Genomic DNA, 21,207 nt, shown 5'->3' on the forward strand with positions numbered 1-21,207 from the left:
AATGTTGTAAGAAGGGGTTTGCGTTGAGGTAAGAGAGAGACATGTGACTCTTTTATAAGCCTTGCTTCCAGTAAGTTAAAAGCATTATATGTCAAATGAATAGTAGGCTATGTAAATCTAATAAATTACATTTTAAAATATATTCAAACCTTATTTAATTATAATAGTTTTACTGTATATTTACTCAAATAAATGCAGCATAGTGAGTAGAAGAGACTTTCACAAACATTAAAAAAATCTTTCCACCCCCCAAACTTTTGTCAGTGAATGTCAACAGTTACAAATTGGTGCATTTGATCATATTTTTTAATCATATCTCTGCTGATTTTATGAAAGCAGTAAGCCAGCTGATTCCATGTGTTGCATTGATTTAACACATTGTTTTTGGGTCATGTTGAGCTATTGATAAGACCACAGGTGTCGTTCTGACTCAGGTCACAGACGCAATGATCTGTGCATGTACTACATGTGTTTGCATTCTATTACAGCTGCCCACATGACACTAACAAACTACACAATAACCATTTGCATTTGTTTATTGAAACCGCTAAATCATATTAAAATACACAGCACTGACACATAACTATAAACATTCAGTCATATACACTTACAAAATATTTACACAAACTTTTGTTAACTTAAATTAAATAACATCTCTTCCAAGTCAATGGCATTAAAGAAGGTGATGATCATGTTGCTTTTAAAGTGCTTTATGTTTAATAGCAACATTTGACCTATATGTGAACATAAGGAAAGCAGACATTCCACCACTGACACACTATAACAAACTGAAGATGTGTTTATATTTGTCTCCTATGTTTTATTTGTATTTGTGATTTTATGTTGTTAGACTGGCATGTGCGACATACGCGATCAGTCAGTGTTGAAAGTTTGACGTTTTAAAAGTTTAAATGGGAATATACAGTGGTCCCACAAGGTAAGTGGACACTTAAAGTGACTGTGTGTAATTTTTCGAAGTGAAAATACTTTCTCCAATCCTAGTGTAAAGTGCAGAGACGGCTAGAAGTAAGACTTTCATTTCCCCGAAGAGTGTAAACAGTGTGTGTCTGAGTTGACGTCGGCTCAGCCAATAGTGTGAGTTTGGGGCGGGACCATCTGTTTGTCTAGCCAATGGCTGATGGGAGGAGAGCGCCGGAAACCTGTTTAAAAACAGTTACTGTTAAGATGACAAAATATCAAATCGAATGGTATCTGCAAGAAAATGATGAGCTTTTTCTCAGAACTAACTGCAATTTTTGGAGCATTTTGGAATTTTAAACATCTTTGAACAACTTAAAAATTAAGTTATTCGCTGAAAAATCTTTTAAATAACCACTTTTTTCATTTTTATCTAATGCAGTTAGATTCATAAATAAGTACAGCTTAACTGTCCAAATTCAGGATGTTTACTCTTAAGGTGTAAGAGTACGCTGAAGCTCTGTTGGGCTTAAGGTGGCTCAGTCAAGGGCGATTTGTCTTGGTTTAGAGCACGAGAGACGGTGTGGGATTACTGTTAAGATAATGAACGTTCAAGTCACTTCATTACAGAAGGGCATGACGTATCAGAAGTGGGAAATTAAGGCTTTATTCTGAATTTGACCTTTAGAAAAGGACAACTGATTGTTAAAGGGAGACATATAATGTTTACAATTATATTCTCTTCCCTGAGATCCACTAAGTTGTTTTTTTTAGTAAGTAGTGTTTTCTATTGGCTCCAAAGTTGGATTACTGTACTTTAAGTCATTAAAGAGATTCATGAAACAATCCATACTGAAATGAAAACTCCAGGTCTGAAAAATAAACTTCAGACGTATCTGCAGAGCTGTAGGTGCTACACACAGTTTAGTTTCTTAAACTTCCCCTTATTCCCGTTATTTAGGAGTGATATACTACTCCATATGAAAAGCCAGGCCAAGTTTCTGAAGATTTACGTAGAAGCTTGCAGGTTAATGTTGGCGATCATACCTTATGCTAATGTTAAATGACGTCAAAGTTGCAGAAGTTCATAACAAGTTGTTCTTGTTTCAGTAAATGCTTGTTTGGGGAAAGAAGTTTTGAGTTTAAAGCTCATTAAATTACTCTTTTATTTCAAAAGATCAAGAGAATTCAATTTCTCGTGACAGGACGCCTGTAAATTGTTAATTGGTCGCCCGCTGGTGTCGGTGGTCTTCTGTAGTCACATTTTTGGATAGATTTTTACTGTGAGTTCAATCATAGTCTTATCCATAACTATGTGGACTTCTGGGATTGATTGGTGCGTCTTGCCGTCCACTCTGGCCTTTCAGCTGATAGAGACGATGGCTGAGGTTTTGTACCTGACATGTGCCGAGGATGCATCCCACACGCATCAGCTGACCCTGCGGGCGACCTCTGAGCACATGGCGACGTTCTCGGAAATGTTCCTTGTTTTGATTGGCTGGTGTGTTGGCCTGTTTCGCCGGGGGTCCTTTATGCAGGAGGGCCCTCCAGACCGCACGGCGCTCTCTTGCCCCGGCACTCGAAGCTATTGAAGGAATGGTGGTGGTTTCCATGGCATTACCACCCCGTGTTTCTGGAAGCTTCCCGGGTTTGCTGGGAAAACTCGACCTGGTGAGAGAAAGAGAAATCGTTTGGTTGACCACCAGCGAAGTGCATGCATGCATTGTCCAGATCTATTAAAATACATCATCCAGACATTCACATAGAAGCTGACGTAGTTGAAGTATTAAATAAGAGGCTTGGCAGCATTAGGACCATTTTAGTATCTGAAGCCTGTTATTAATCAAGCACTTCTCTGGCTCTACTCCGAGTTATTTGTGGCATGCACTAATATTCCCTCACTCTAGGATATGCACACTTCACGTGCTTCCCTGTCTTCAGTCTGGCTCCTCAGGAGACATTCAGATATTTCGTTTTTTGTTAGAATATTGGTAAAAATTAAACCGAGGGGATGTAAAATCGTTAGACCGGGGTCTCTGCACTGTGTTGGAGGGATTCTGTGACTGTTTGGCACTATATTTGCTATTAATTTAGTTATTTTATATGTAAATCAGTTATTTAAGGAAAAGTCTGTCACTACATTGTATAAAATTATTTACCGAAGTTATAGAAAAAAATACTATGTTTTTTTTTGGTTGAAATATTATTTGATTTAATTTGTTTTTTGTTTGCTTCTTTGTAATTCTTTTTCTTTTGTAATCTCTAATTTGTGATTTCTGAGTTAAAATAGTTTCAAAGCAAATCTTTCAGCAGCACATTAATTGCTGGAGTAATATTATTTTTCAGATAAAAGCCAAACATCTGCATTATTCGTCCAGTCAGGTAATCCTCTGGCGCTGGTTGAGCCAGACACTCACATGTCAGACTGCTTAAACACCTTTGACTTGTGCTTTGTGTTTTCTAGCTCATAAATAAACTGGCACTAATACCCATCATGCACCTAGCAGAGATCGACATCCCTGCCAAACCTGCAGGTGAGGGAGATTATGTGAGATTTTCTTTTTAGTAAATGTTTGTACGGTAGTTTGTCTGAATTGTTAGCTGTTCGTGCTGCATTTGTTACATGTATTTGTATTTTATTCATGTTTGTAAACTTAATAACACGTCACTACTCCTGATACTTGAGTTTTTGTATGTGTGTAATAGTCAGTGGATGTCATAGGCTGTGTTTACGTTGAGCATTAGTGTGGGATATAGGGTAATACTTTAAATCTAATCTGAATCAGAATGTTTCTGAACAGGATTAGTCTGAACTGGCTGTAGTATAACACACAAAACCACTGATTACACATAGTTTCAAAAACACTTCCGATCACCGCCTCTCAGCGGTTTCTGATCATACGGAGCATTTACTGGTGTGCTTATAACATGGGTCCATTGAAGACTATGATCCTATACTCGTTACATTTCTGTACACTTTAAATTTGGTTTCATAGAATTTAGTACTTTTATAGTTGTATGCAGCAAAGATGCATTCAATTAATCAAAAGAGACAGTAAATGCATTTATAATGTTAATAAACTTTCTATTTCAAATAAATGCTATTTTTTTTAACTTTCTGTTCACCAAAGAACCCTGAAAAACAAATCTACCATGGTTTCCACAAAATATTAAGTGGCAAGTCAGCATATTAGAATGATTTCTGAAGAATCATGTGACACTGAAGACTGGTGGAATGATGCTGGAAATATAAGCTTTGCATCAAAGGAATAAATTACATTTGAAAATATATGAAAATAGAAAACCGTTCTTTTAAATTATAATGTTTCACAATATTACTCTTGTTTGGTTAAATAAATGCAGACTCGAGGGGCATTAGAACATAAAAGATCATTCATAATCGGTACTGTAATACTATGATGAAATTGTAGCAATTTTAAGTCTTTTAAGAGCCAAAGGGTGTAGTTATAGTATCTGCTAAACTTGGGTTATACTATGCATAATTGAAATGTGACTGAAGTAGACAATTTATAACATGCCAGTCAGACTTAAACTCCCTTCAGCTGCACGAGCACCACTGCAGGCAGCTCATGAATGGCTGGCATTACGCATGTGTTGAAGCAGTTCTAGTGAGTCTGTAGCAGAGCCGGAGATGTGGGACCGCCGGGGGTTAGAGTCTGTACAGGTCTGTGTGTGTGTGTGTGTGTGTGTGTGTGTGTGTGTGTGTGTGTGTGTGTGTGTGTTGCGGGTGTACCACTTGCTTGTACATCTCATTAAATGTGGGCCAGAGTCAGAAAGACTGAACAAACTCGGAATCATTGGAGTTTCCAAAACACACTCCTCATTTAACATGCGCTACACACACTGCTTACAAACAAAACACACACTGCTTTGTGCTTTCCCTCTTGTGAAGGTCACCATCAGCCTAAATGCTGTCAAGCCTTTCCTTAACAACACACACACGTCATTAAGAGCTTTTACACTGTGTTAGCTTGATTATTTTTGTGGCTCAGAAGGTGGTCTGTCATTCTATCTATCGTTCTGCTGGATGTTCTACCTACTGTTCTATTCATTGTTCTGTTTTTCTACCCATCATTCAACCGATCGCTTTGATCTATCATTCTATAAACCTTCAACTTGAAAACCTTTAAAAAGAAATGAAACATTTATTTTAGTCAACATTTAAAAATGGGTTATATACTGTATATATATATTTTTATATTTTAGTTATTTTCAATTCTACATTCTTAAGTTCAAATTCAGCATCATGTTTGGTGGCACAGTTCAAATTTAATTCAAATGCAGGAGTTCTTTTATCAGTGAACTCTTTCCTTTGATCTTGTTTCAAGTTCTATAATTTTCTTTATTTTATTTTATTATTTTTATTTTACATGTACTTTGTAATTGGTTTCCTTTGCATTATCATGATGAAATCTGTCTACTTATCTTAATTAGTTTGACACCCTTTGTTGCAGTTTGATTAGATAAGCAACGCCCCTATGCATCATAAATGTACACTGAATTGAGATCAGGCCGTCCCAGCATAAGCCCTTCTAAGCCTCTGCCCCAAGCTAAAGTCCTACTGTTTCACTGCTTCATTCATACACTTCAGTCTCAGGTGCTAGATTACACACACACACACACACACACGCGCGCGTGGAAGACCGCACACAGGGTGAAGAGTCTCTTGGATTGTAAAGGACGAATAGGAGACATATTGTGATGTTTTATTCTGAACATTAGGAGGAAGTCTGGAGGTTTCAGGTTGAGAGAGAGAAAGAGATTTTTGAGAAGCGTTCCCACATTAGAGCCCTGCATGGGGTCTGAGAGAGATGTAAGCATGCACAAATACCAATCTTAATCACACAAACTGTTAAAAATGATGTTGCAATCCAGTCTCTGAGAGGCACATTTTTAAAAACGGTGCTAAAGGGGTTCATTTGTGGGGGGGGCTGCTTAAATCCACCTTACATAAATTCATTGTGCCTTTGCGCGAGTGTGTGTGCAAAAGAGGATTTAATTTCCAGTCGAACATTAAAGTCCTAAATCACTAAGTGTTTGTGTTTGTGACCTCACACCGTCTGTTTGACCTTTTCTCACATTAGGCACACACTGCGTGTTCAGATTTATTCTGTAAGCTTGTTTCACTTTTGAAGGCCACAGACTCATTGTTCAGTGGAGGAGCGAGCCTCTGCCCACCAGCAGGGGGCGACACTGAGATGGTGTTCAATCAAGCTTTGAGCTCAGAGGTGACATCATTACAACACCCAAACCAACAGCTGAAGTGACCCTCAAACGGTATTTGCACACTGATAACAATCAAATTTAAAATGAATTATAATAACAAATATAATAGTGCTTTTCGGGATATTTTAGCAACTATTAAGTGACTGCTGTAAGTGCTTTATATATGAAGTCAGTTCCTTGACCAAAAGCCAGTGTTTAAATACTAGTGTGTTATTTTGCAACATTTCTATTATTATATCTATGGTTTTACCATTTAAAACCTGCATTTTGTGAAAAGTTTTGCTTAAAGTGTGCTCTTATGAAATTAATGACAATTCAATACTTTATGGTTAAATTGCAGTAAATATAAAATGCAGTGTCATGCAGCTATGTGGATTATGTTGTATGCATGATTCAGTGTTGCATCTTGCAAGTCAGAGTTAGAAATAGCTTGATCCATATCATGACTAAGCGGTCACGATGGGGAAATCTGAGAAACTACGTTACAGGTGGCACGTCTCTCTTGCGCACACTGTGCCAAATGCAGACAGTCAAGTGACATAGTATCTCACAGAGTACTACAAGTCACACACACACACACACACACGGCAAGCCATTTGAACATATATTCTGCAACTAACAACTATGTATTGTTGTTACTAGTTTTATTAATCTTCAGTTATACTAGTAAAGTAACCCAATAGTGACTAATATTGTTTCCAATTTCACTAGTACCCATTCTTTAGATACTAATACTTCAATAGTGACTAGTATTAAATTATTCATTAGTACTTAATCTTTACATACTATTACCTACATTTCTTTGCTATAGTCACTATATCAATAGCATCTAGTACCATTATTCAAGTTTGGTAATATTTATTTTTAGCAAAATAGTATTGTAGGGTTAATTCAGGATAATTAGGCCATCTTTCCAGCCATCGAATTGGAAACAAGTGTCCCAATTTACCTAAATTCACACCACCTAGTAATATTTCATATTATAATAAATACAATTGCTATAAAAACTACTGAACTACTTGACAAAAAAAAAATTACATCACTATTAGATTACTTAGAAGCAATTCAAAATAAGTATTACTAACAAATATGGTCAATTCTAACGATAGATACAAGTAATGAATGTTAAAATGGCTTGCCATGAACATACATACTTAAACTTTAACTTGGCAAACTATATGATGTCTGCTTTGTGTCTGTTTATATAAGAGTAGCCTTATGGTAACACACTTTACAGCAAGATGTGATTTGTTTGCATTAATTAATGAGAACTAACGTTGAACCATAAATATACAACATTTATTAATTTCTAAATGTTAATTACAACTTTTGATTTTAATTATGCATTAAAAGCTGTATATTTAAAATTAGTGAATGCACTGAACTTTAATGAACAACTGTAGGTTATTAATTAACATTATCAAAGATTATTATGTAAATACAGGGAATGCATACGAATAATGCGCACAAGCTTTACAAAAACCTTCCCAAGCTTAGTGGTGGTAATATTAAGTACTGAGAATATCGATCATAGTGTTTTTTCTATAGAGCATCAGTAGATGCGATCGCGTCCGAGTTCTCTCACCTGTTGCGCAGCGGCAGCGCTAGTGTTTGCAGAGGCAGCACAAACACACAGACGAGCAGCAGAGATCTCATCTTCTTCTTCAGTCCCTAGTAATGTTGAGATGATGTTCCTCGGCTCAGACAGAGACGCGCAGCTGTGGAGGAGACAGTCGTTCACTTACAAAGTCCGAACGAAAAGCTACTCTTAAAGACTAGTTAACTACTTACTTTAAAAACACACTATGAGTTGAGGACACCGATGTATCCAGTTCATATCATATTATTAATTCCACAGCGGTTTAAAGCTCCTGTGGGTGAAGGACTTTGACTTGGCTGGAGAAACTCTCAGTGCTGACTCGGAAAACTTGAGTGTGTCATGGATGGAGCAGATGCTTAAATACCGAGAGGGAGGAGACTCGGATAACTGACACTCCACATGCTGCACTTTATTATCCTACTTTCAGAAACGAATTAATTTCATATCACCGACACCGTTGATGACCGTGTGTTTGCTATTGATATTTCTTAAACTCCACGGGCAGCTGTTTTTCGTGCTTTATTTTAGAGAGCAACTCTTTCGCTATTTTCTACCATATCGAATGAGTGGGGGCGTGGCCAATATGCTAATGTATGATGTATAACGGTACTGTATACATAACTTTTTTCATATTCACTACAAGCACATATAAGACTGTACATTTTTAATTTAATATGTTGTTATATGTAATATATTAAAAAACTTACATGTATGTTATATACACAGTTACAATCAAAATTATTCAACCCCCTTGACTTGCAAGATAATTAGCTGTGGAGGATAACATTTTATGAAATCAATTTAACAAAGGCATCAGTAAAGTATTAGAGAAAGTTTGTTAAAACACTTTTGAGAATGGAACATTGATGAATCATGATAAAATTCGAATTGGCTCTAAACATTCATGTTCAAAATTATTCAACCCCCTTTGTGCAGAATCTTTTATTCTTTAAAATCACCAATAAACGTTGTCTGTAAGTGTTTAGAAGCTTCTGTGACCTCTCTACTACAGCCTTGGCCCATTCCTCGCCTGAAAAAGCTTCCAGATCACTGATAATCTTTGGTTTTCACATTGCCACTGCTTTCTTCAAATTGAACCAGATATTTGAAATGAGAATTAAGCCTGGAGACTGAACAGGTCACTCAAGTACATATTATGACTGATCCCTGAACCAAGCAGAAGTAGATTTGGTTGTGTACTTTGGGATTACTGGCCTGCAGGAAAGTCCATTGATCATCAGCTTTAGTCTTTGCACCAAAGGCATCACAATTCTTGTCAAAATGGCCTGATACCTCAAAGAATCCATGATGTCCTTCATACAGTCATGATTTCCACTTCCTTCTACAGTAAAGAAACCCCATAACAGGACTGATCCACCTCCAAGGTTGAGGATGGAGATGGTGTTCTTCTGCTTATGAGCTTTGCCTTTTTTGCAGCAGACATACCGCTGATCCATGGGTCCAAAAAGTTCCAGTTTGGTCACATCACTCCATATAACATTCCTCCAGAGCTCCACAAGTCTACACAAATGAATTGTATCAAGTTCAAGTTGTCCTTTGTTCTTCTTTATCAAGAGTGGTATTCTGCAAGATGTCTCAACATAAAGGAAATACTTGTCTAGTGTTCTTCTTACACACTGCTTTGAAATGGTTTCCCTCCTTTCATCGGGTCATCTTGCAAGTCTTTGGCTTAACATTGCAGATTTTTCTCAGTTGATCTGATTTAACATTTTATGATATTGTGCTTTTTCTTCTACAAGCTCAAAGATTTTCTGGTAAAACACACTTTAAGCTAAGGAATAAGGCTGAGAGCTGTGTCTCTAGGAATTTTCAATGTCTTGGAAATCTTCATATAGCCTCAGCCTTTCTAAAGTACTATGATATTTATTATCTTTAGCTTTTGTGAGATCTCTGTTGACATTTTTGCTACTCAACTTCAACACATGCAACGCCTCAAGCTAATTCTGTTTTTAATATGGTTTCTAAAAGCTTAATTGTGTTTTGAGACCGTTTTATTCCCCACCATGCAAATAAGTGATTTAAAAACAGCAATGTTGAATAGGGGTTGAATAATTATGACATAGCAGTATTATAAAAAAAAATCTTATAACTCAAAAGTATTACATTATATATTATATTATATTATATTATATTGTCATTATTATATATAGTGACAATATCACTTTTAATATGCCAGTGAACTGTTATAGATGCAATTTTTATTTTATCCTGGATCTTCAGAAAAGTTTGTATTTGTAAAGTACCGCAGTCTCAGGGGGTTGAGTAATTTTGATTGCAACTATATATATATACCTGTATATGTATACAGGTCCTTCTAAAAAAATTAGCATATTGTGATAAAAGTTCATTATTTTCCATAATGTAATGATAAAAATTAAACTTTCATATATTTTAGATTCATTGCACACCAACTGAAATATTTCAGGTCTTTTAATGTTTTAATACTGATGATTTTGGCATACAACTCATGAAAACCCAAAATTCCTATCTCAAAAAATTAGCTTATCATGAAAATGTAAAAAATCTTAAAACGAAGTCTTGGCTAATAATCCCTTTCTTAAAGTTAGTCGAGTCTTGAGATAAATGTTTTAAGTTAATTAATCAAAGTACATTTTCTATGTATAAAGAAAAAAACGCCATCTACAGTAAGTGATCAAATGCATAAAAAGATAGAAAAAGAGCGTTTTTTCCCCCTAGAAAAACTGTTCGCACTACAATTCCCATACTCCTTTTTGTGAGGAGCTGACCAATCACTGAACTCCAAAGCTTCAGGCAATTGAGCTCCGCCTTCACTTCCTGTTAGCTACTTCCTGACTGAAAGACTGCATGGCTGTTCCCTTTCATAGGTCACTTCGATGCTGCGGTGACGTCACCACTATGGGAACACCTTCGGTGTGACAAATGTCTGAAGCCCTATACCATCCCACCAATCCTATTGGCCAAATGGTGCATGGCACCACCCTACGCATGCGCACGCATCATATACCTGGGTGCAGCGTGCCATTTCGGTCAGATATAATTCCTTCAGGAAAGCGAATCATCTGTGCCCTAAGAATCATCTCGCGTTCTCCAGCAGTTTTTTTCTAGCAGTGTTTAACTCCTCTTCGCGGACACGATGAGTTTCCGAAAAGGCAAGGAGCCATGTACCAGGTACATCACGACGGGTGACACTCATGACGGGTGTGTAGTATGTCTTGGTTTGCATCATGCACAGGCAGCGCTTAGCGGCCTTTCTTCTTGTCCCCATTGTGATGGCCTGCGGCTCAGAGTACTGCGCTCTAGGGTGGAAGTATTTTCAGATGTCGCCCTCGAGTCTAACCCCCCGTCATGTCACCTTTGCGACTGCCGAGGCACCACACGAGGCGATAGCTTGGGGTGACACGTGCGACATGGATTTTGTGGACAGCGCAGCGCTGGAATATTCTCCACATCCCTCGCTCTCCCCTACCCTGTTGCAAAATAAAAGTTATACTGAGCCGGTCGTCTTCTCTAATGAGGATTTACAGCCCATGTAAAGGCATGTGGCGCCATTTCCTTCAGTTGTGGACACTATGATGACGACATTCTATTCACGCAGCCTCAGGGTCTGAGGACTTCGCTGCCGACACCAGCCCTCTCCCTCCTAGCGGACAGGAGAGGCATGTTTCCCCCTCCTACAGTGAGCTGTTGGACGTGGTTTCTCGCGCGGTGGGTAAATTGGGGCTGGACTGGGAGGTTGAGAAGGCCGAGGCCCCTAATTCGGCTGCGGCATGGAAGTCTCGCCCCCTTCTTCCTTCTAAGGCGTGTCGAGTCAAGTCTAGCCTAGTGGGGAAATCCTACATGGCTGCTGGCCAGGCGACTGCTTTGCTCCACTCTATGGCGGTCCTTCAGGCCTACCAAGCAGAGCTATTGAAGGAACTTGACGAAAGGGAGGGTATCACGGCAGAGGCAGTAAAAGAACTGCGAAGAGCAACGGATTTGGCGCTATGTGCTACCAAGCATACTGCTCGAGCAGTGGGCCATGGCCGGTTTGATTTCGGTTGAGTGCCACCTCTGGCTTAATCTCACCGATATCAAGGAAAAGGACAAATATTTCCTCATGGATGCCCCTGTTTCCAAGGATGGTTTGTTTGGAGAGGCTGTCACTTCGATAGTGGAAAAGTTCAGGGTAGCGAAACCGCAATCAGCTGCTTTCCGCCAGCTGATTCCCCGCAGACCCAGGGAGGTTGAACGCCGGCAAGCGCCCGCACGTTCTCGCTCAACCTCCTCTCACCACCAGCGAGCAGCCTCTGGGGAGGAGCCTTCAACTATGGCGCCCCCTCGCAAGGATTGGGGCCCTAAGGTTTTTCCACCGGCTCACCAGCGTCAGTGCAAAAGATTAACCCTGAGTTTGACGGCAAATGCCTCTCGTTCTCGGGCACCGAATAGCAGCTCCTGATATTCTCGCTGCTTGCCAGGGACTGTGCCCTCCACTAGAGAGCGCTGTTGGACCGCTTTTGCACATCCGACACTCTCATTGCAGTCCCCATGCTCAAACATTGACTGTCTCGCCGCAAAGAGTGCCTCGAGCAGGATTGGATCGAGCTGTAATGCCAAATGCTCCCTCAGACACTCTGCACAATACTGCTTTTGGAATTTCGACGCGCGATTCAGGGGTCCTGCATAGATGACCTGTTTATGATGGCTTGCACAGCCGCCGCTTTTTCGCTAGCGGCAGAGCCCGATGTTCAATCTGTTGGCCTAATTCCTGCCGTGGACACATTTCAGGATTATACAAAATGGGACGTAACGGCTCTTATGCATACACTTCCCCTGTGCACAAACGCTGCAGTCTTTTCGTGCCCGGACGTTTTAACGTGTATGACAGTGTTGCAGGAAGCGGAAGTTTTGAGACCGCTAGTATTGTTTTGGGCCGCGTGGGAACGCTTGCCTGACATTTCTCAATGGGTGTTACGCACAATTTGTCACGGATACACCATTCAGTTTCGAAAAGGCCCGCCTCCTTTCCGCGGAACTCTTTCCACGGCGGTGAAACCGATGGAAATAGCGGTGCTGCGACAGGAGATGTCAACTCTGCTGAGCAAAGGGGCTATAGAAGAAGTACACCCCTCTCAGATGGAGGCAGGGTTTTACAGCTGTTATTTTTTGGTACCAAAAAAAGACGGCGGATTACGGCCCATTCTGGATTTACGTCGTCTGAATCTTGCTCTCAGGCCGAGCAAATTCAAGATGTTGACGGTAAAATCTATTCTGTCTCAGATCCAACCAAACGATTGGTTTATCACGATCGATCTGAAGGATGCGTATTTTCATATTCAGATCATCAAGAGACACAGGAAGTTCCTCAGATTCGCTTTAGAGGGTAAATCGTATCAGTACCACGTTCTTCCCTTTGGCTTGGCTTTAGCGCCCCGTACTTTCTCAAAATGCATGGACGCAGCCTTGTTGCGGCTACAGGGCATTCGTGTTTTGAATTACTTGGACGATTGGCTGGTGTTAGCGCAATCGCAGACTCAAGCACACTCTCATCGGGATCTTGTGCTGAATCATTTAAACAGCCTGGGCTTACGCACGAGTTTCCAGAAAAGTGTTTCCAAAAAATCACCTCTCAACGGATAACCTTTCTGGGAATAGATTTGGACTCTCGCGCGATGACAGCGAAGCTTTCATCTTTGACGGTTGGGGAGCTGTTTGTCAAGGGCGCCCAGCCCACGAAGTGTGGACAGCGGCTCAACGCAGCTGGCACATAAACAGACTGGAATTACTGGCAGTTTTTTCACTTCTTCTTTTGGCTTTATCCTCCCTCAAGAGAGTTGGGGATTTAAAGGCTCTCTCTGTCTCACCCTCGTGCATGGAATTTGCACCGGGCTCTGTAAAGGTGTTGTTGCAACCGAGGCCTAATTATGTTCCTAAGGTCGCATCTAATCCCTTTCGCTTTCAGCAAGTGGTCCTGGAAGATTTACCCCCTGCTGAGGTGGGGTCAGGAGATCTAAGTCTTTGCCCTGTGAGAGCTTTAAAGGCTTATGTGGATCGTACAGCCCCATGGCATGAGTTTGACCAGCTGTTTGTCTGTTTTGGACATAAGAGTAAAGGCCATGTGGTTACAAAACAGCGCATGTCCCATTGGCTGGTGGAGGCAATATCTTTAGCCTATGAGGCGTGCGGACTCGCTTCGCCCTTAGGAATTAAAGCTCATTCCACTAGAGCTGTGGCTTCTTCTCAAGCTTTTCTCAGTGGATCTTCTATGGATGATATCTGTGCTGCGGCAGGATGATCCTCACCGAGCACTTTTATCAAGTCCTACAGTCTGGATGTGAGGATGGCTCCTGGCTCCCGGGTTCTCTCCGCTTGAGCAGAAGCTTCCTCGGATCCCAGCTATCAGGTACGTCAGGCGTTATGGTATAGCGTTCCCATAGTGGTGACGTCACCGCAGCATCGAAGTGACCTATGAAAGGGAACATCTTTGTTACGTATGTAACCATGGTTCCCTGAATAGGGAACAAGATGCTGCGGTCCTGGCCATGCCATACCTTGATTGCATTCTTCTTCTTTAGTCATGAAATCTGAGCGAAATGGCGCGCGGCACCCCGGTATATGATGCGTGCGCATGCGTAGGGTGGTGCCATGCGCCATTTGGCCAATAGGATTGGCGGGATGGAATAGGGCTTCCGACATTCGTCACACCGAAGGTGTTCCCATAGTGATGAGGTCACCGCAGCATCTTGTTCCCTATTCAGGGAACCATGGTTACATACGGTTACAAACTGAATTCTGAATAAATTGCCATCCATAGGGTAAGAAACATAAATATCCCCTCCAATGGGATTTCATTTATTAATGAGGATGTTAAACATATGATGACAGCTATGTTGTCATGTTTACACTTTTTAGAGAGCACGATCGGCAGACGGCTGCTGCTGATCAGACAGCCAATTTAGAGAGACCCACTCATTGACTCAACGGTGAGTGAGAAAAAAAACTCTGAGACCTGTTAGGTTACCTGTAAAGGAACTAATTATGCTGGAAATGGTAACAGTTGATAAGCTGCCATTTAGAAAGGCTGTTAACGGCTGTAATAGCTACTCAATGCTGTATCACGATGTTAATGCTGCTAATGTGAGCCTAGCTATCCTGCTAGCTTGGGTGTTCAGTGCTACATGTGCTCTTATCCTTGCAAAAATGGATTTATTTCCAGTTGGGTTTGCAAAAGATGCTGTTTTCTATATCAATATATTTACTATGTGTGAAAAAGGGAAAAAAAGTGTTAAAGCATATGTATGTGAATTTCTTGTCAGTCACTTTTTTAGTGCATTCCCTCAATGTTACTGGTGCAGGGAGGGATGATAAAGCACGCCTTAGCCTTACTAGTACCTCCTAGATCTCTATGAATGTTCTTGCATTATTTGTTTTGCACAAATTGTAGCTCTTATTTGCATTGTATTTTTATTGTGGGTTGTTACTACATTGAATAGCAATAACCATTAATACTTGAAATTGGTTTTGTTTAAGATGAATGAACATGGATGTAAAAGCGCTTTAGGATATATTTATAGTTCACTACTATAAACATTTGGATCTGATACTTGATGATATATTATTGTCGTGCTACTGAACCTTCTCGAGAACATGATTTGAACCAGTTGATATAAAGTGGAATGTTATTGATTGGTGATAATTCATGAGATAGACAGAATATGAACGTAATGAGCTTTTGGATTTCCTCTGGCCAACCCATAGGTCAGGTTTTTTTTGCCAGATTCATTCAAGTGACGTACATGGATCGGAAGTCACGCCCGACCTGGAGTTGAAGCCTTCCGGTTGAATTGGGATTGGATGTTCGCACCCTGAAACCCCGAAAGATTCCCAGCATAAGTCTATGCGCAGTCTCACTTCCCCTCCTTCACGGATTGTTTGGTAGGATCCACGAGCACTGGCATACTGATACTGTCGCGACACTGATTCAACCAAAGAAAAATAAGGGCCCCAACGAGCAATAAGACTATTTTTGGAACTGGGTTTTATTTCTTTTGTTTTAAGTGAAACTTATGCCGGCTTTATTATTTTCTTTTTTCTTTATGTACATTCTCTAAACTAAAACTAAATTGTTACACTGTTTGTTATTGTTCCTGTTGTTAAACAAAGAGTGATCACAATAACGCAAATTACTGTTTTCTGTCTTTTTTGATGTCAAAGCACTGGCTCTTAAAGATTTAGCATCTTCTGTTTCTGGTCCAAATACTATTAAAGATAACTAATTACCTGTTACCCTGTTACTATAGGTCCTTCTCAAAAAATGTGCATATTGTGATAAAAGTTCATTATTTTCCATAATGTAATGATAAAAATTAAACTTTCATATATTTTAGATTCATTGCACACCAACTGAAATATTTCAGGTCTTTTATTGTTTTAATACTGATGATTTTGGCATACAGCTCATGAAAACCCAAAATTCCTATCTCAAAAAATTTGCATATCATGAAAAGGTTCTCTAAACGAGCTATTAACCTAATCATCTGAATCAACTAATTAACTGTAAACACCTGCAAAAGATTCCTGAGGCTTTTAAAAACTCCCAGCCTTGTTCATTACTCAAAGCCGCAATCATGGGTAAGACTGTCGACCTGACTGCTGACCAGAAGGCCATCATTGACACCCTCAAGCGAGAGGGTAAGACACAGAAAGAAATTTCTGAACGAATAGGCTGTTCCCAGAGTGCTGTATCAAGGCACCTCAGTGGGAAGTCTGTGGGAAGGAAAAAGTGTGGCAAAAAACGCTGCACAACGAGAAGAGATGACCGGATCCTGAGGAAGATTGTGGAGAAGGACCGATTCCAGACCTTGGGTGACCTTCGGAAGCAGTGGACTGAGTCTGGAGTCGAAACATCCAGAGCCACAGTGCACAGGCGTGTGCAGGAAATGGGCTACAGGTGCCGCATTCCCCAGGTCAAGCCACTTTTGAACCAGAAACAGCGGCAGAAACGCCTGACCTGGGCTACAGAGAAGCAGCACTGGACTGTTGCTCAGTGGTCCAAAGTACTTTTTTCGGATGAAAGCCAATTTTGCATGTCATTCGGAAATCAAGGTGCCAGAGTCTGGAGGAAGACTGGGGAGAAGGAAATGCCAAAATGCCTGAAGTCCAGTGTCAAGAACCCACAGTCAGTGATGGTCTGGGGTGCCATGTCAGCTGCTGGTGTTGGTCCACTGTGTTTTATCAAGGGCAGGGTCAATGCAGCTAGCTATAAGGAGATTTTGGAGCACTTCATGTTTCCATCTGCTGAAAAGCTTTATGGAGATGATTTCGTTTTTCAGCACAACCTGGCACCTGCTCACAGTGACAAAACCACTGGTAAATGGTTTACTGACCATGGTATTACTGTGCTCAATTGGCCTGCCAACTCTCCTGACCTGAACCCCATAGAGAATCTGTGGGATATTGTGAAGAGAAAGTTGAGAGACGCAAGACCCAACACTCTGGATGAGTTTAAGGCCGCTATCGAAGCATCATGGGCCTCCATAACACCTCAGCAGTGCCACAGGCTGATTGCCTCCATGCCACGCCGCATTGAAGCAGTCATTTCTGCAAAAGGATTCCCGACCAAGTATTGAGTGCATAACTGAACATAATTATTTGAAGGTTGACTTTTTTTGTATTAAAAACACTATGATCTTCAATTTCATAATGTTTTTCACCATTCGGCTATATATATAATATATATATAATACAAAATTCGAGAGATAGAATGTTGTGGTAAAATATTATTTAAATTGATCAAATTAATGTGTTTTGTGCACAAAATACAATATTTATTCAATATTTAAACCCTATCTGGCCCTATCTGGTCGTGGTCTTTTTTTTTTATTCAGCTATATTTTTATATAGGAAGATGATACTTTTGTAGGGATGCTGGTTCTCGAGGGAAAGTGTTTCAAGCGTGTTAAGCTTACATCAGGCCTTTAACTTATGTGTCATGATATAAAAATATAATTGTGCTGTCAGGTGTGACAGTGGCTTATTGTAAAGGTCAAAGACAATAACAGAAGTGTGTGTTAGGTTTTCTAGTTCGCTGTGTCCTGTGCTCTTTTAAAGAGGATTTTGGAGAATATTAACAGTTGAGTTCATGTTGATGAGAGTCAGTCACAGATGAGACTCCAGGACTGATGCTCGTGTGTTTCAGCTTCTCTTTTGTAAATCTTATTTAAGGTATTTTTTACAGTTATACTTTGGCCTTAGTGTGATTTTTGTAGCAATGCAAGTGTCTAAATTTTATATTCATCACTAAACGAGTATTGTCCATTGCCGTTTCACATGATTGTGTTTTTATAGCTTAGCAGAATAAAGGTCAAGTTTGTTTTTATGTCAGTGTGTTCAGAGGTCTGTATGTTTAAGAGTCTAGGATATTTATTGCATCTGTCCCATAAATGATGTCATAAACTTGGGTCTCATTATTTGGAAAAAAGTTATTTAATTTAATTTACTAGATGCATTTTGTAAAAATATATTATTTATACAAAATATGTTTTATGTGTATTTGCTTCTACTCTTGTGATGTAATTGTAAATGATTTTCAGAACGCATGTATGTAATGCTCTCATTGTTTATTGTTTATTGTTTTCATGCAATATAAATAATTAGCATTAGCCCTCGAACTGGTTTGGTTTCTGCAGACGCCTCCCGAGCTGGTGTGTGTGTATGTGTGTGTGTGTGTGTGTGTTGTTCTGCGTCATGGGTCAGACAGCAACAGGATATGCTTGCATTCATGCGTCAGTTTTCTCAGACAGAGCTGCCTGCTTGTGTGTGTAAGTGTATATTTGTGTGTCTGTCCAAGTGTCTCTCCTCTCTTCATTATTATACATTATTATAAAGGCACAGTTTTACTATAATCCTATTAAAATAATATTGTAGAAATCAAATGGTGTATTGTTCCTGATTAAATTCAGATGAGAGCTAGATTCATCTCTGATCCATCTAAATCAGATCAATTTTTCCAGTTCACTCCAGATATGGAGCAATTAATTTTTTTAACCATAGATGAACACATCTTACATATTTTAAAACACTATTTCATGTTATATTAAAATCTATAAAAAGTAATACAATTTTTAACCACCCTTTTTCAAGAATTTGCATATTTGATTCTCTCTGCTGAATTTGAAAAAAAAAAAAAATTCTGATGTTTTTAAATAAACATTGAACCAATCGACTCTGTTACAAAAGTTAACCTTTTTTTGTGCAGAAAATAGAAGTTTATCAATAATAACTATATTTATTTATTTCAATTTAGACTGAATTAGGAACCATGTTAACTTATTCCAGTGAAAGTATTTTCATTTTTATTATTTTTAATGCATGTTTATTGCTAGAAAATATATATATTTTAAATGCATTTACACAATGCTTAATTTTGGTTACAGGTCACAAAATCATAAAATGAATACTCATATTTTGTTTTACCCCTTGAAGTAGTTTATTATTTTTTAGTTTGAGGGTTTGTACCCTGTACCCTGAAAGTACCTCTGATCTATCACAATATAGACTCTCTGTTTGCTGTCAAAAGCCCTTTCATGACAAAAATGTCGATAGCGTTTTACTGGAACAAGAAGGCAGTCTATTGCACACAGTTACTGTACTTTATTGTACTACACTCCCTCCCTGTTCACTCTCAGCACATCAGCAGGTACCCTGAAAGATGAATCAACCAATCACATCTGTAAACTTATGAGGTGGTACAATGGTCAAGGTCTTTATTTCAACTTCTTATCCAAACACTGCTTCACAAGGTTTCATAATGTAGTGCTTACAGCCCTTTGGAGTTGTGTGTTTTGATTAAATATGTGTGTGAGTGCGTTTTAAATCTCCATAACTCTAGTGTTCAGAACATTTTAAGGCACTGGGAGTGTGTGTTTGTCTGGTAAAAGTCTTTTTCATTGACAGTTTCCCTTTGCTTCCCTCTGCTGGAGCAACACATTTATGTTCACTCTATGCTTTGACACTGAGCCCATGTCCCATATTCATCCTAAATTATATGTGATTATTAGTAATTTTCAATGTTATTTAGGGCAGATAAGTTAGTCTGAATTTTGGAATTGCATGGTATCGTACTATTTATTAAAAGCAGTATGCTATAAGACTAGACCTGTGAAAAGTAAAGCATCAAGTGTGTATGTGCTGCTCCTCCAGAAGTAATGTAAAGTAATAATGTGTATTTTCTTTAAATGCATGAATGGATGATTTTCTACTTTAGCTTAAATGTGTAGTATTGCAAACCTCACTGTCCTGTATTGTACAATGCAATGTGCTATACTTTTTTTTTTCATTACTCATTTGACTGAACTTCTAAAAGTAAACTATTTTTTACACAAACGTAGACTTAAACTCCAAAATAACATTAATTAATTATTCACTCACTGGAATTAAAAACCTGATAACATGTCTAGCATGCAACAGTCTAGCTACTGTCTGTAACATTTTCCATAGGCTACTGAATGGCAGTATTTAAAAAAAAAAAAAAAAAAAACAGTATACCATATAGTTCGTATACTAGTACTTTTATACTATCTGTGTTTGACAAACATAGCGGTCTGTCATCCCAAAATTCAGTTCCTTCTAACTTTGCACGAGATAAAAAGACAAATTAATAAATATACTGATGCAGTACAACGACTGAATGTGGTGTGTGTGTGTGTGTGTGTGTGTGCGTGTGTGTGTGCGAGAGAGAGAGAGAGAGAGAGTATAAACGGATCTAGTTCAGACTGGGAACCGCTCTCCTCTGTGGGTATTCTTCATGTGTATGTTTTTAATATCCTCGGGGTTGTTCATTTATGAATGCTTAGGATCGAAGAGAAACATCTGATCTCTCTATTTATCCTCATATTTCTCTTTCTTTAAAACAGGAACACGAACAAACAATTTAAACCCATATAAGATCATCAATAGCATATTACATTCTATCACAGTAACTTTCTAAAGGTGTTGTGTGTGAATTGGTCATTGAGATTATGTTGTGAAATGTCTGTACAATGATAATGATATGGAACAATTTCGCATGATATAGTAACTTACCTCAGTAATGGTGTATCCAGTAGCACAGACTTTTTAATTCCCTTTCAAGTCCTGAACAGACACGACGGCATGCTACTTCATTGCTCATCTATCTGCTCTCAATAAAAAATAAATAACAAAACGAAGATGCCACGTGGCTAATCAGGACATTTTGATTAATATTCAGATATGTGCACAGGGATTTTAGACCAATGAGATTTCAAAGTGGGCGGAGCTACATAAATTTGAGTCACGTGATCGATAAACGTTGACTTTCTTCTGCGTCGGACCTTCGCCATTGTAACGGTCGCGAATGATTTGGATAAAAACTCGGGAAAATAAGAAAAAATGTTTTCTTTTGTCGTATTTATCGCGTCGCATCTGATTAGGAAATGATGAAG

General features: G+C 39.1%; 1 protein-coding gene across 2 annotated transcripts; it reads right to left on the reverse strand.

The window, feature by feature from the left end:
- Positions 1-522: 522 nt before the first annotated feature.
- adm2b (adrenomedullin 2b) lies at positions 523-21,194 on the reverse strand. Of its 2 annotated transcripts, none has more exons than XM_052582045.1 (3): positions 20,828-21,194; positions 7,751-7,883; positions 523-2,586 (listed from the first exon to the last, which is right to left on the reverse strand). In XM_052582045.1, the coding sequence occupies exons 2-3, from the start codon at positions 7,819-7,821 to the stop codon at positions 2,220-2,222; spliced, it is 438 nt and encodes a 145-aa protein (XP_052438005.1). In that variant the 5' UTR covers positions 7,822-7,883; positions 20,828-21,194; the 3' UTR covers positions 523-2,219. The 2 variants fall into 2 exon arrangements, with proteins under 2 accessions (XP_052438005.1, XP_052438004.1); XM_052582044.1 differs by lacking the exon at positions 20,828-21,194 and adding an exon at positions 7,957-8,426.
- Positions 21,195-21,207: the final 13 nt, after the last annotated feature.

The sequence above is a fragment of the Carassius gibelio genome, chromosome B18 (assembly GCF_023724105.1).
Source record: "Carassius gibelio isolate Cgi1373 ecotype wild population from Czech Republic chromosome B18, carGib1.2-hapl.c, whole genome shotgun sequence".
In the NCBI taxonomy this organism is placed as follows: Eukaryota; Metazoa; Chordata; class Actinopteri; order Cypriniformes; family Cyprinidae; genus Carassius; species Carassius gibelio.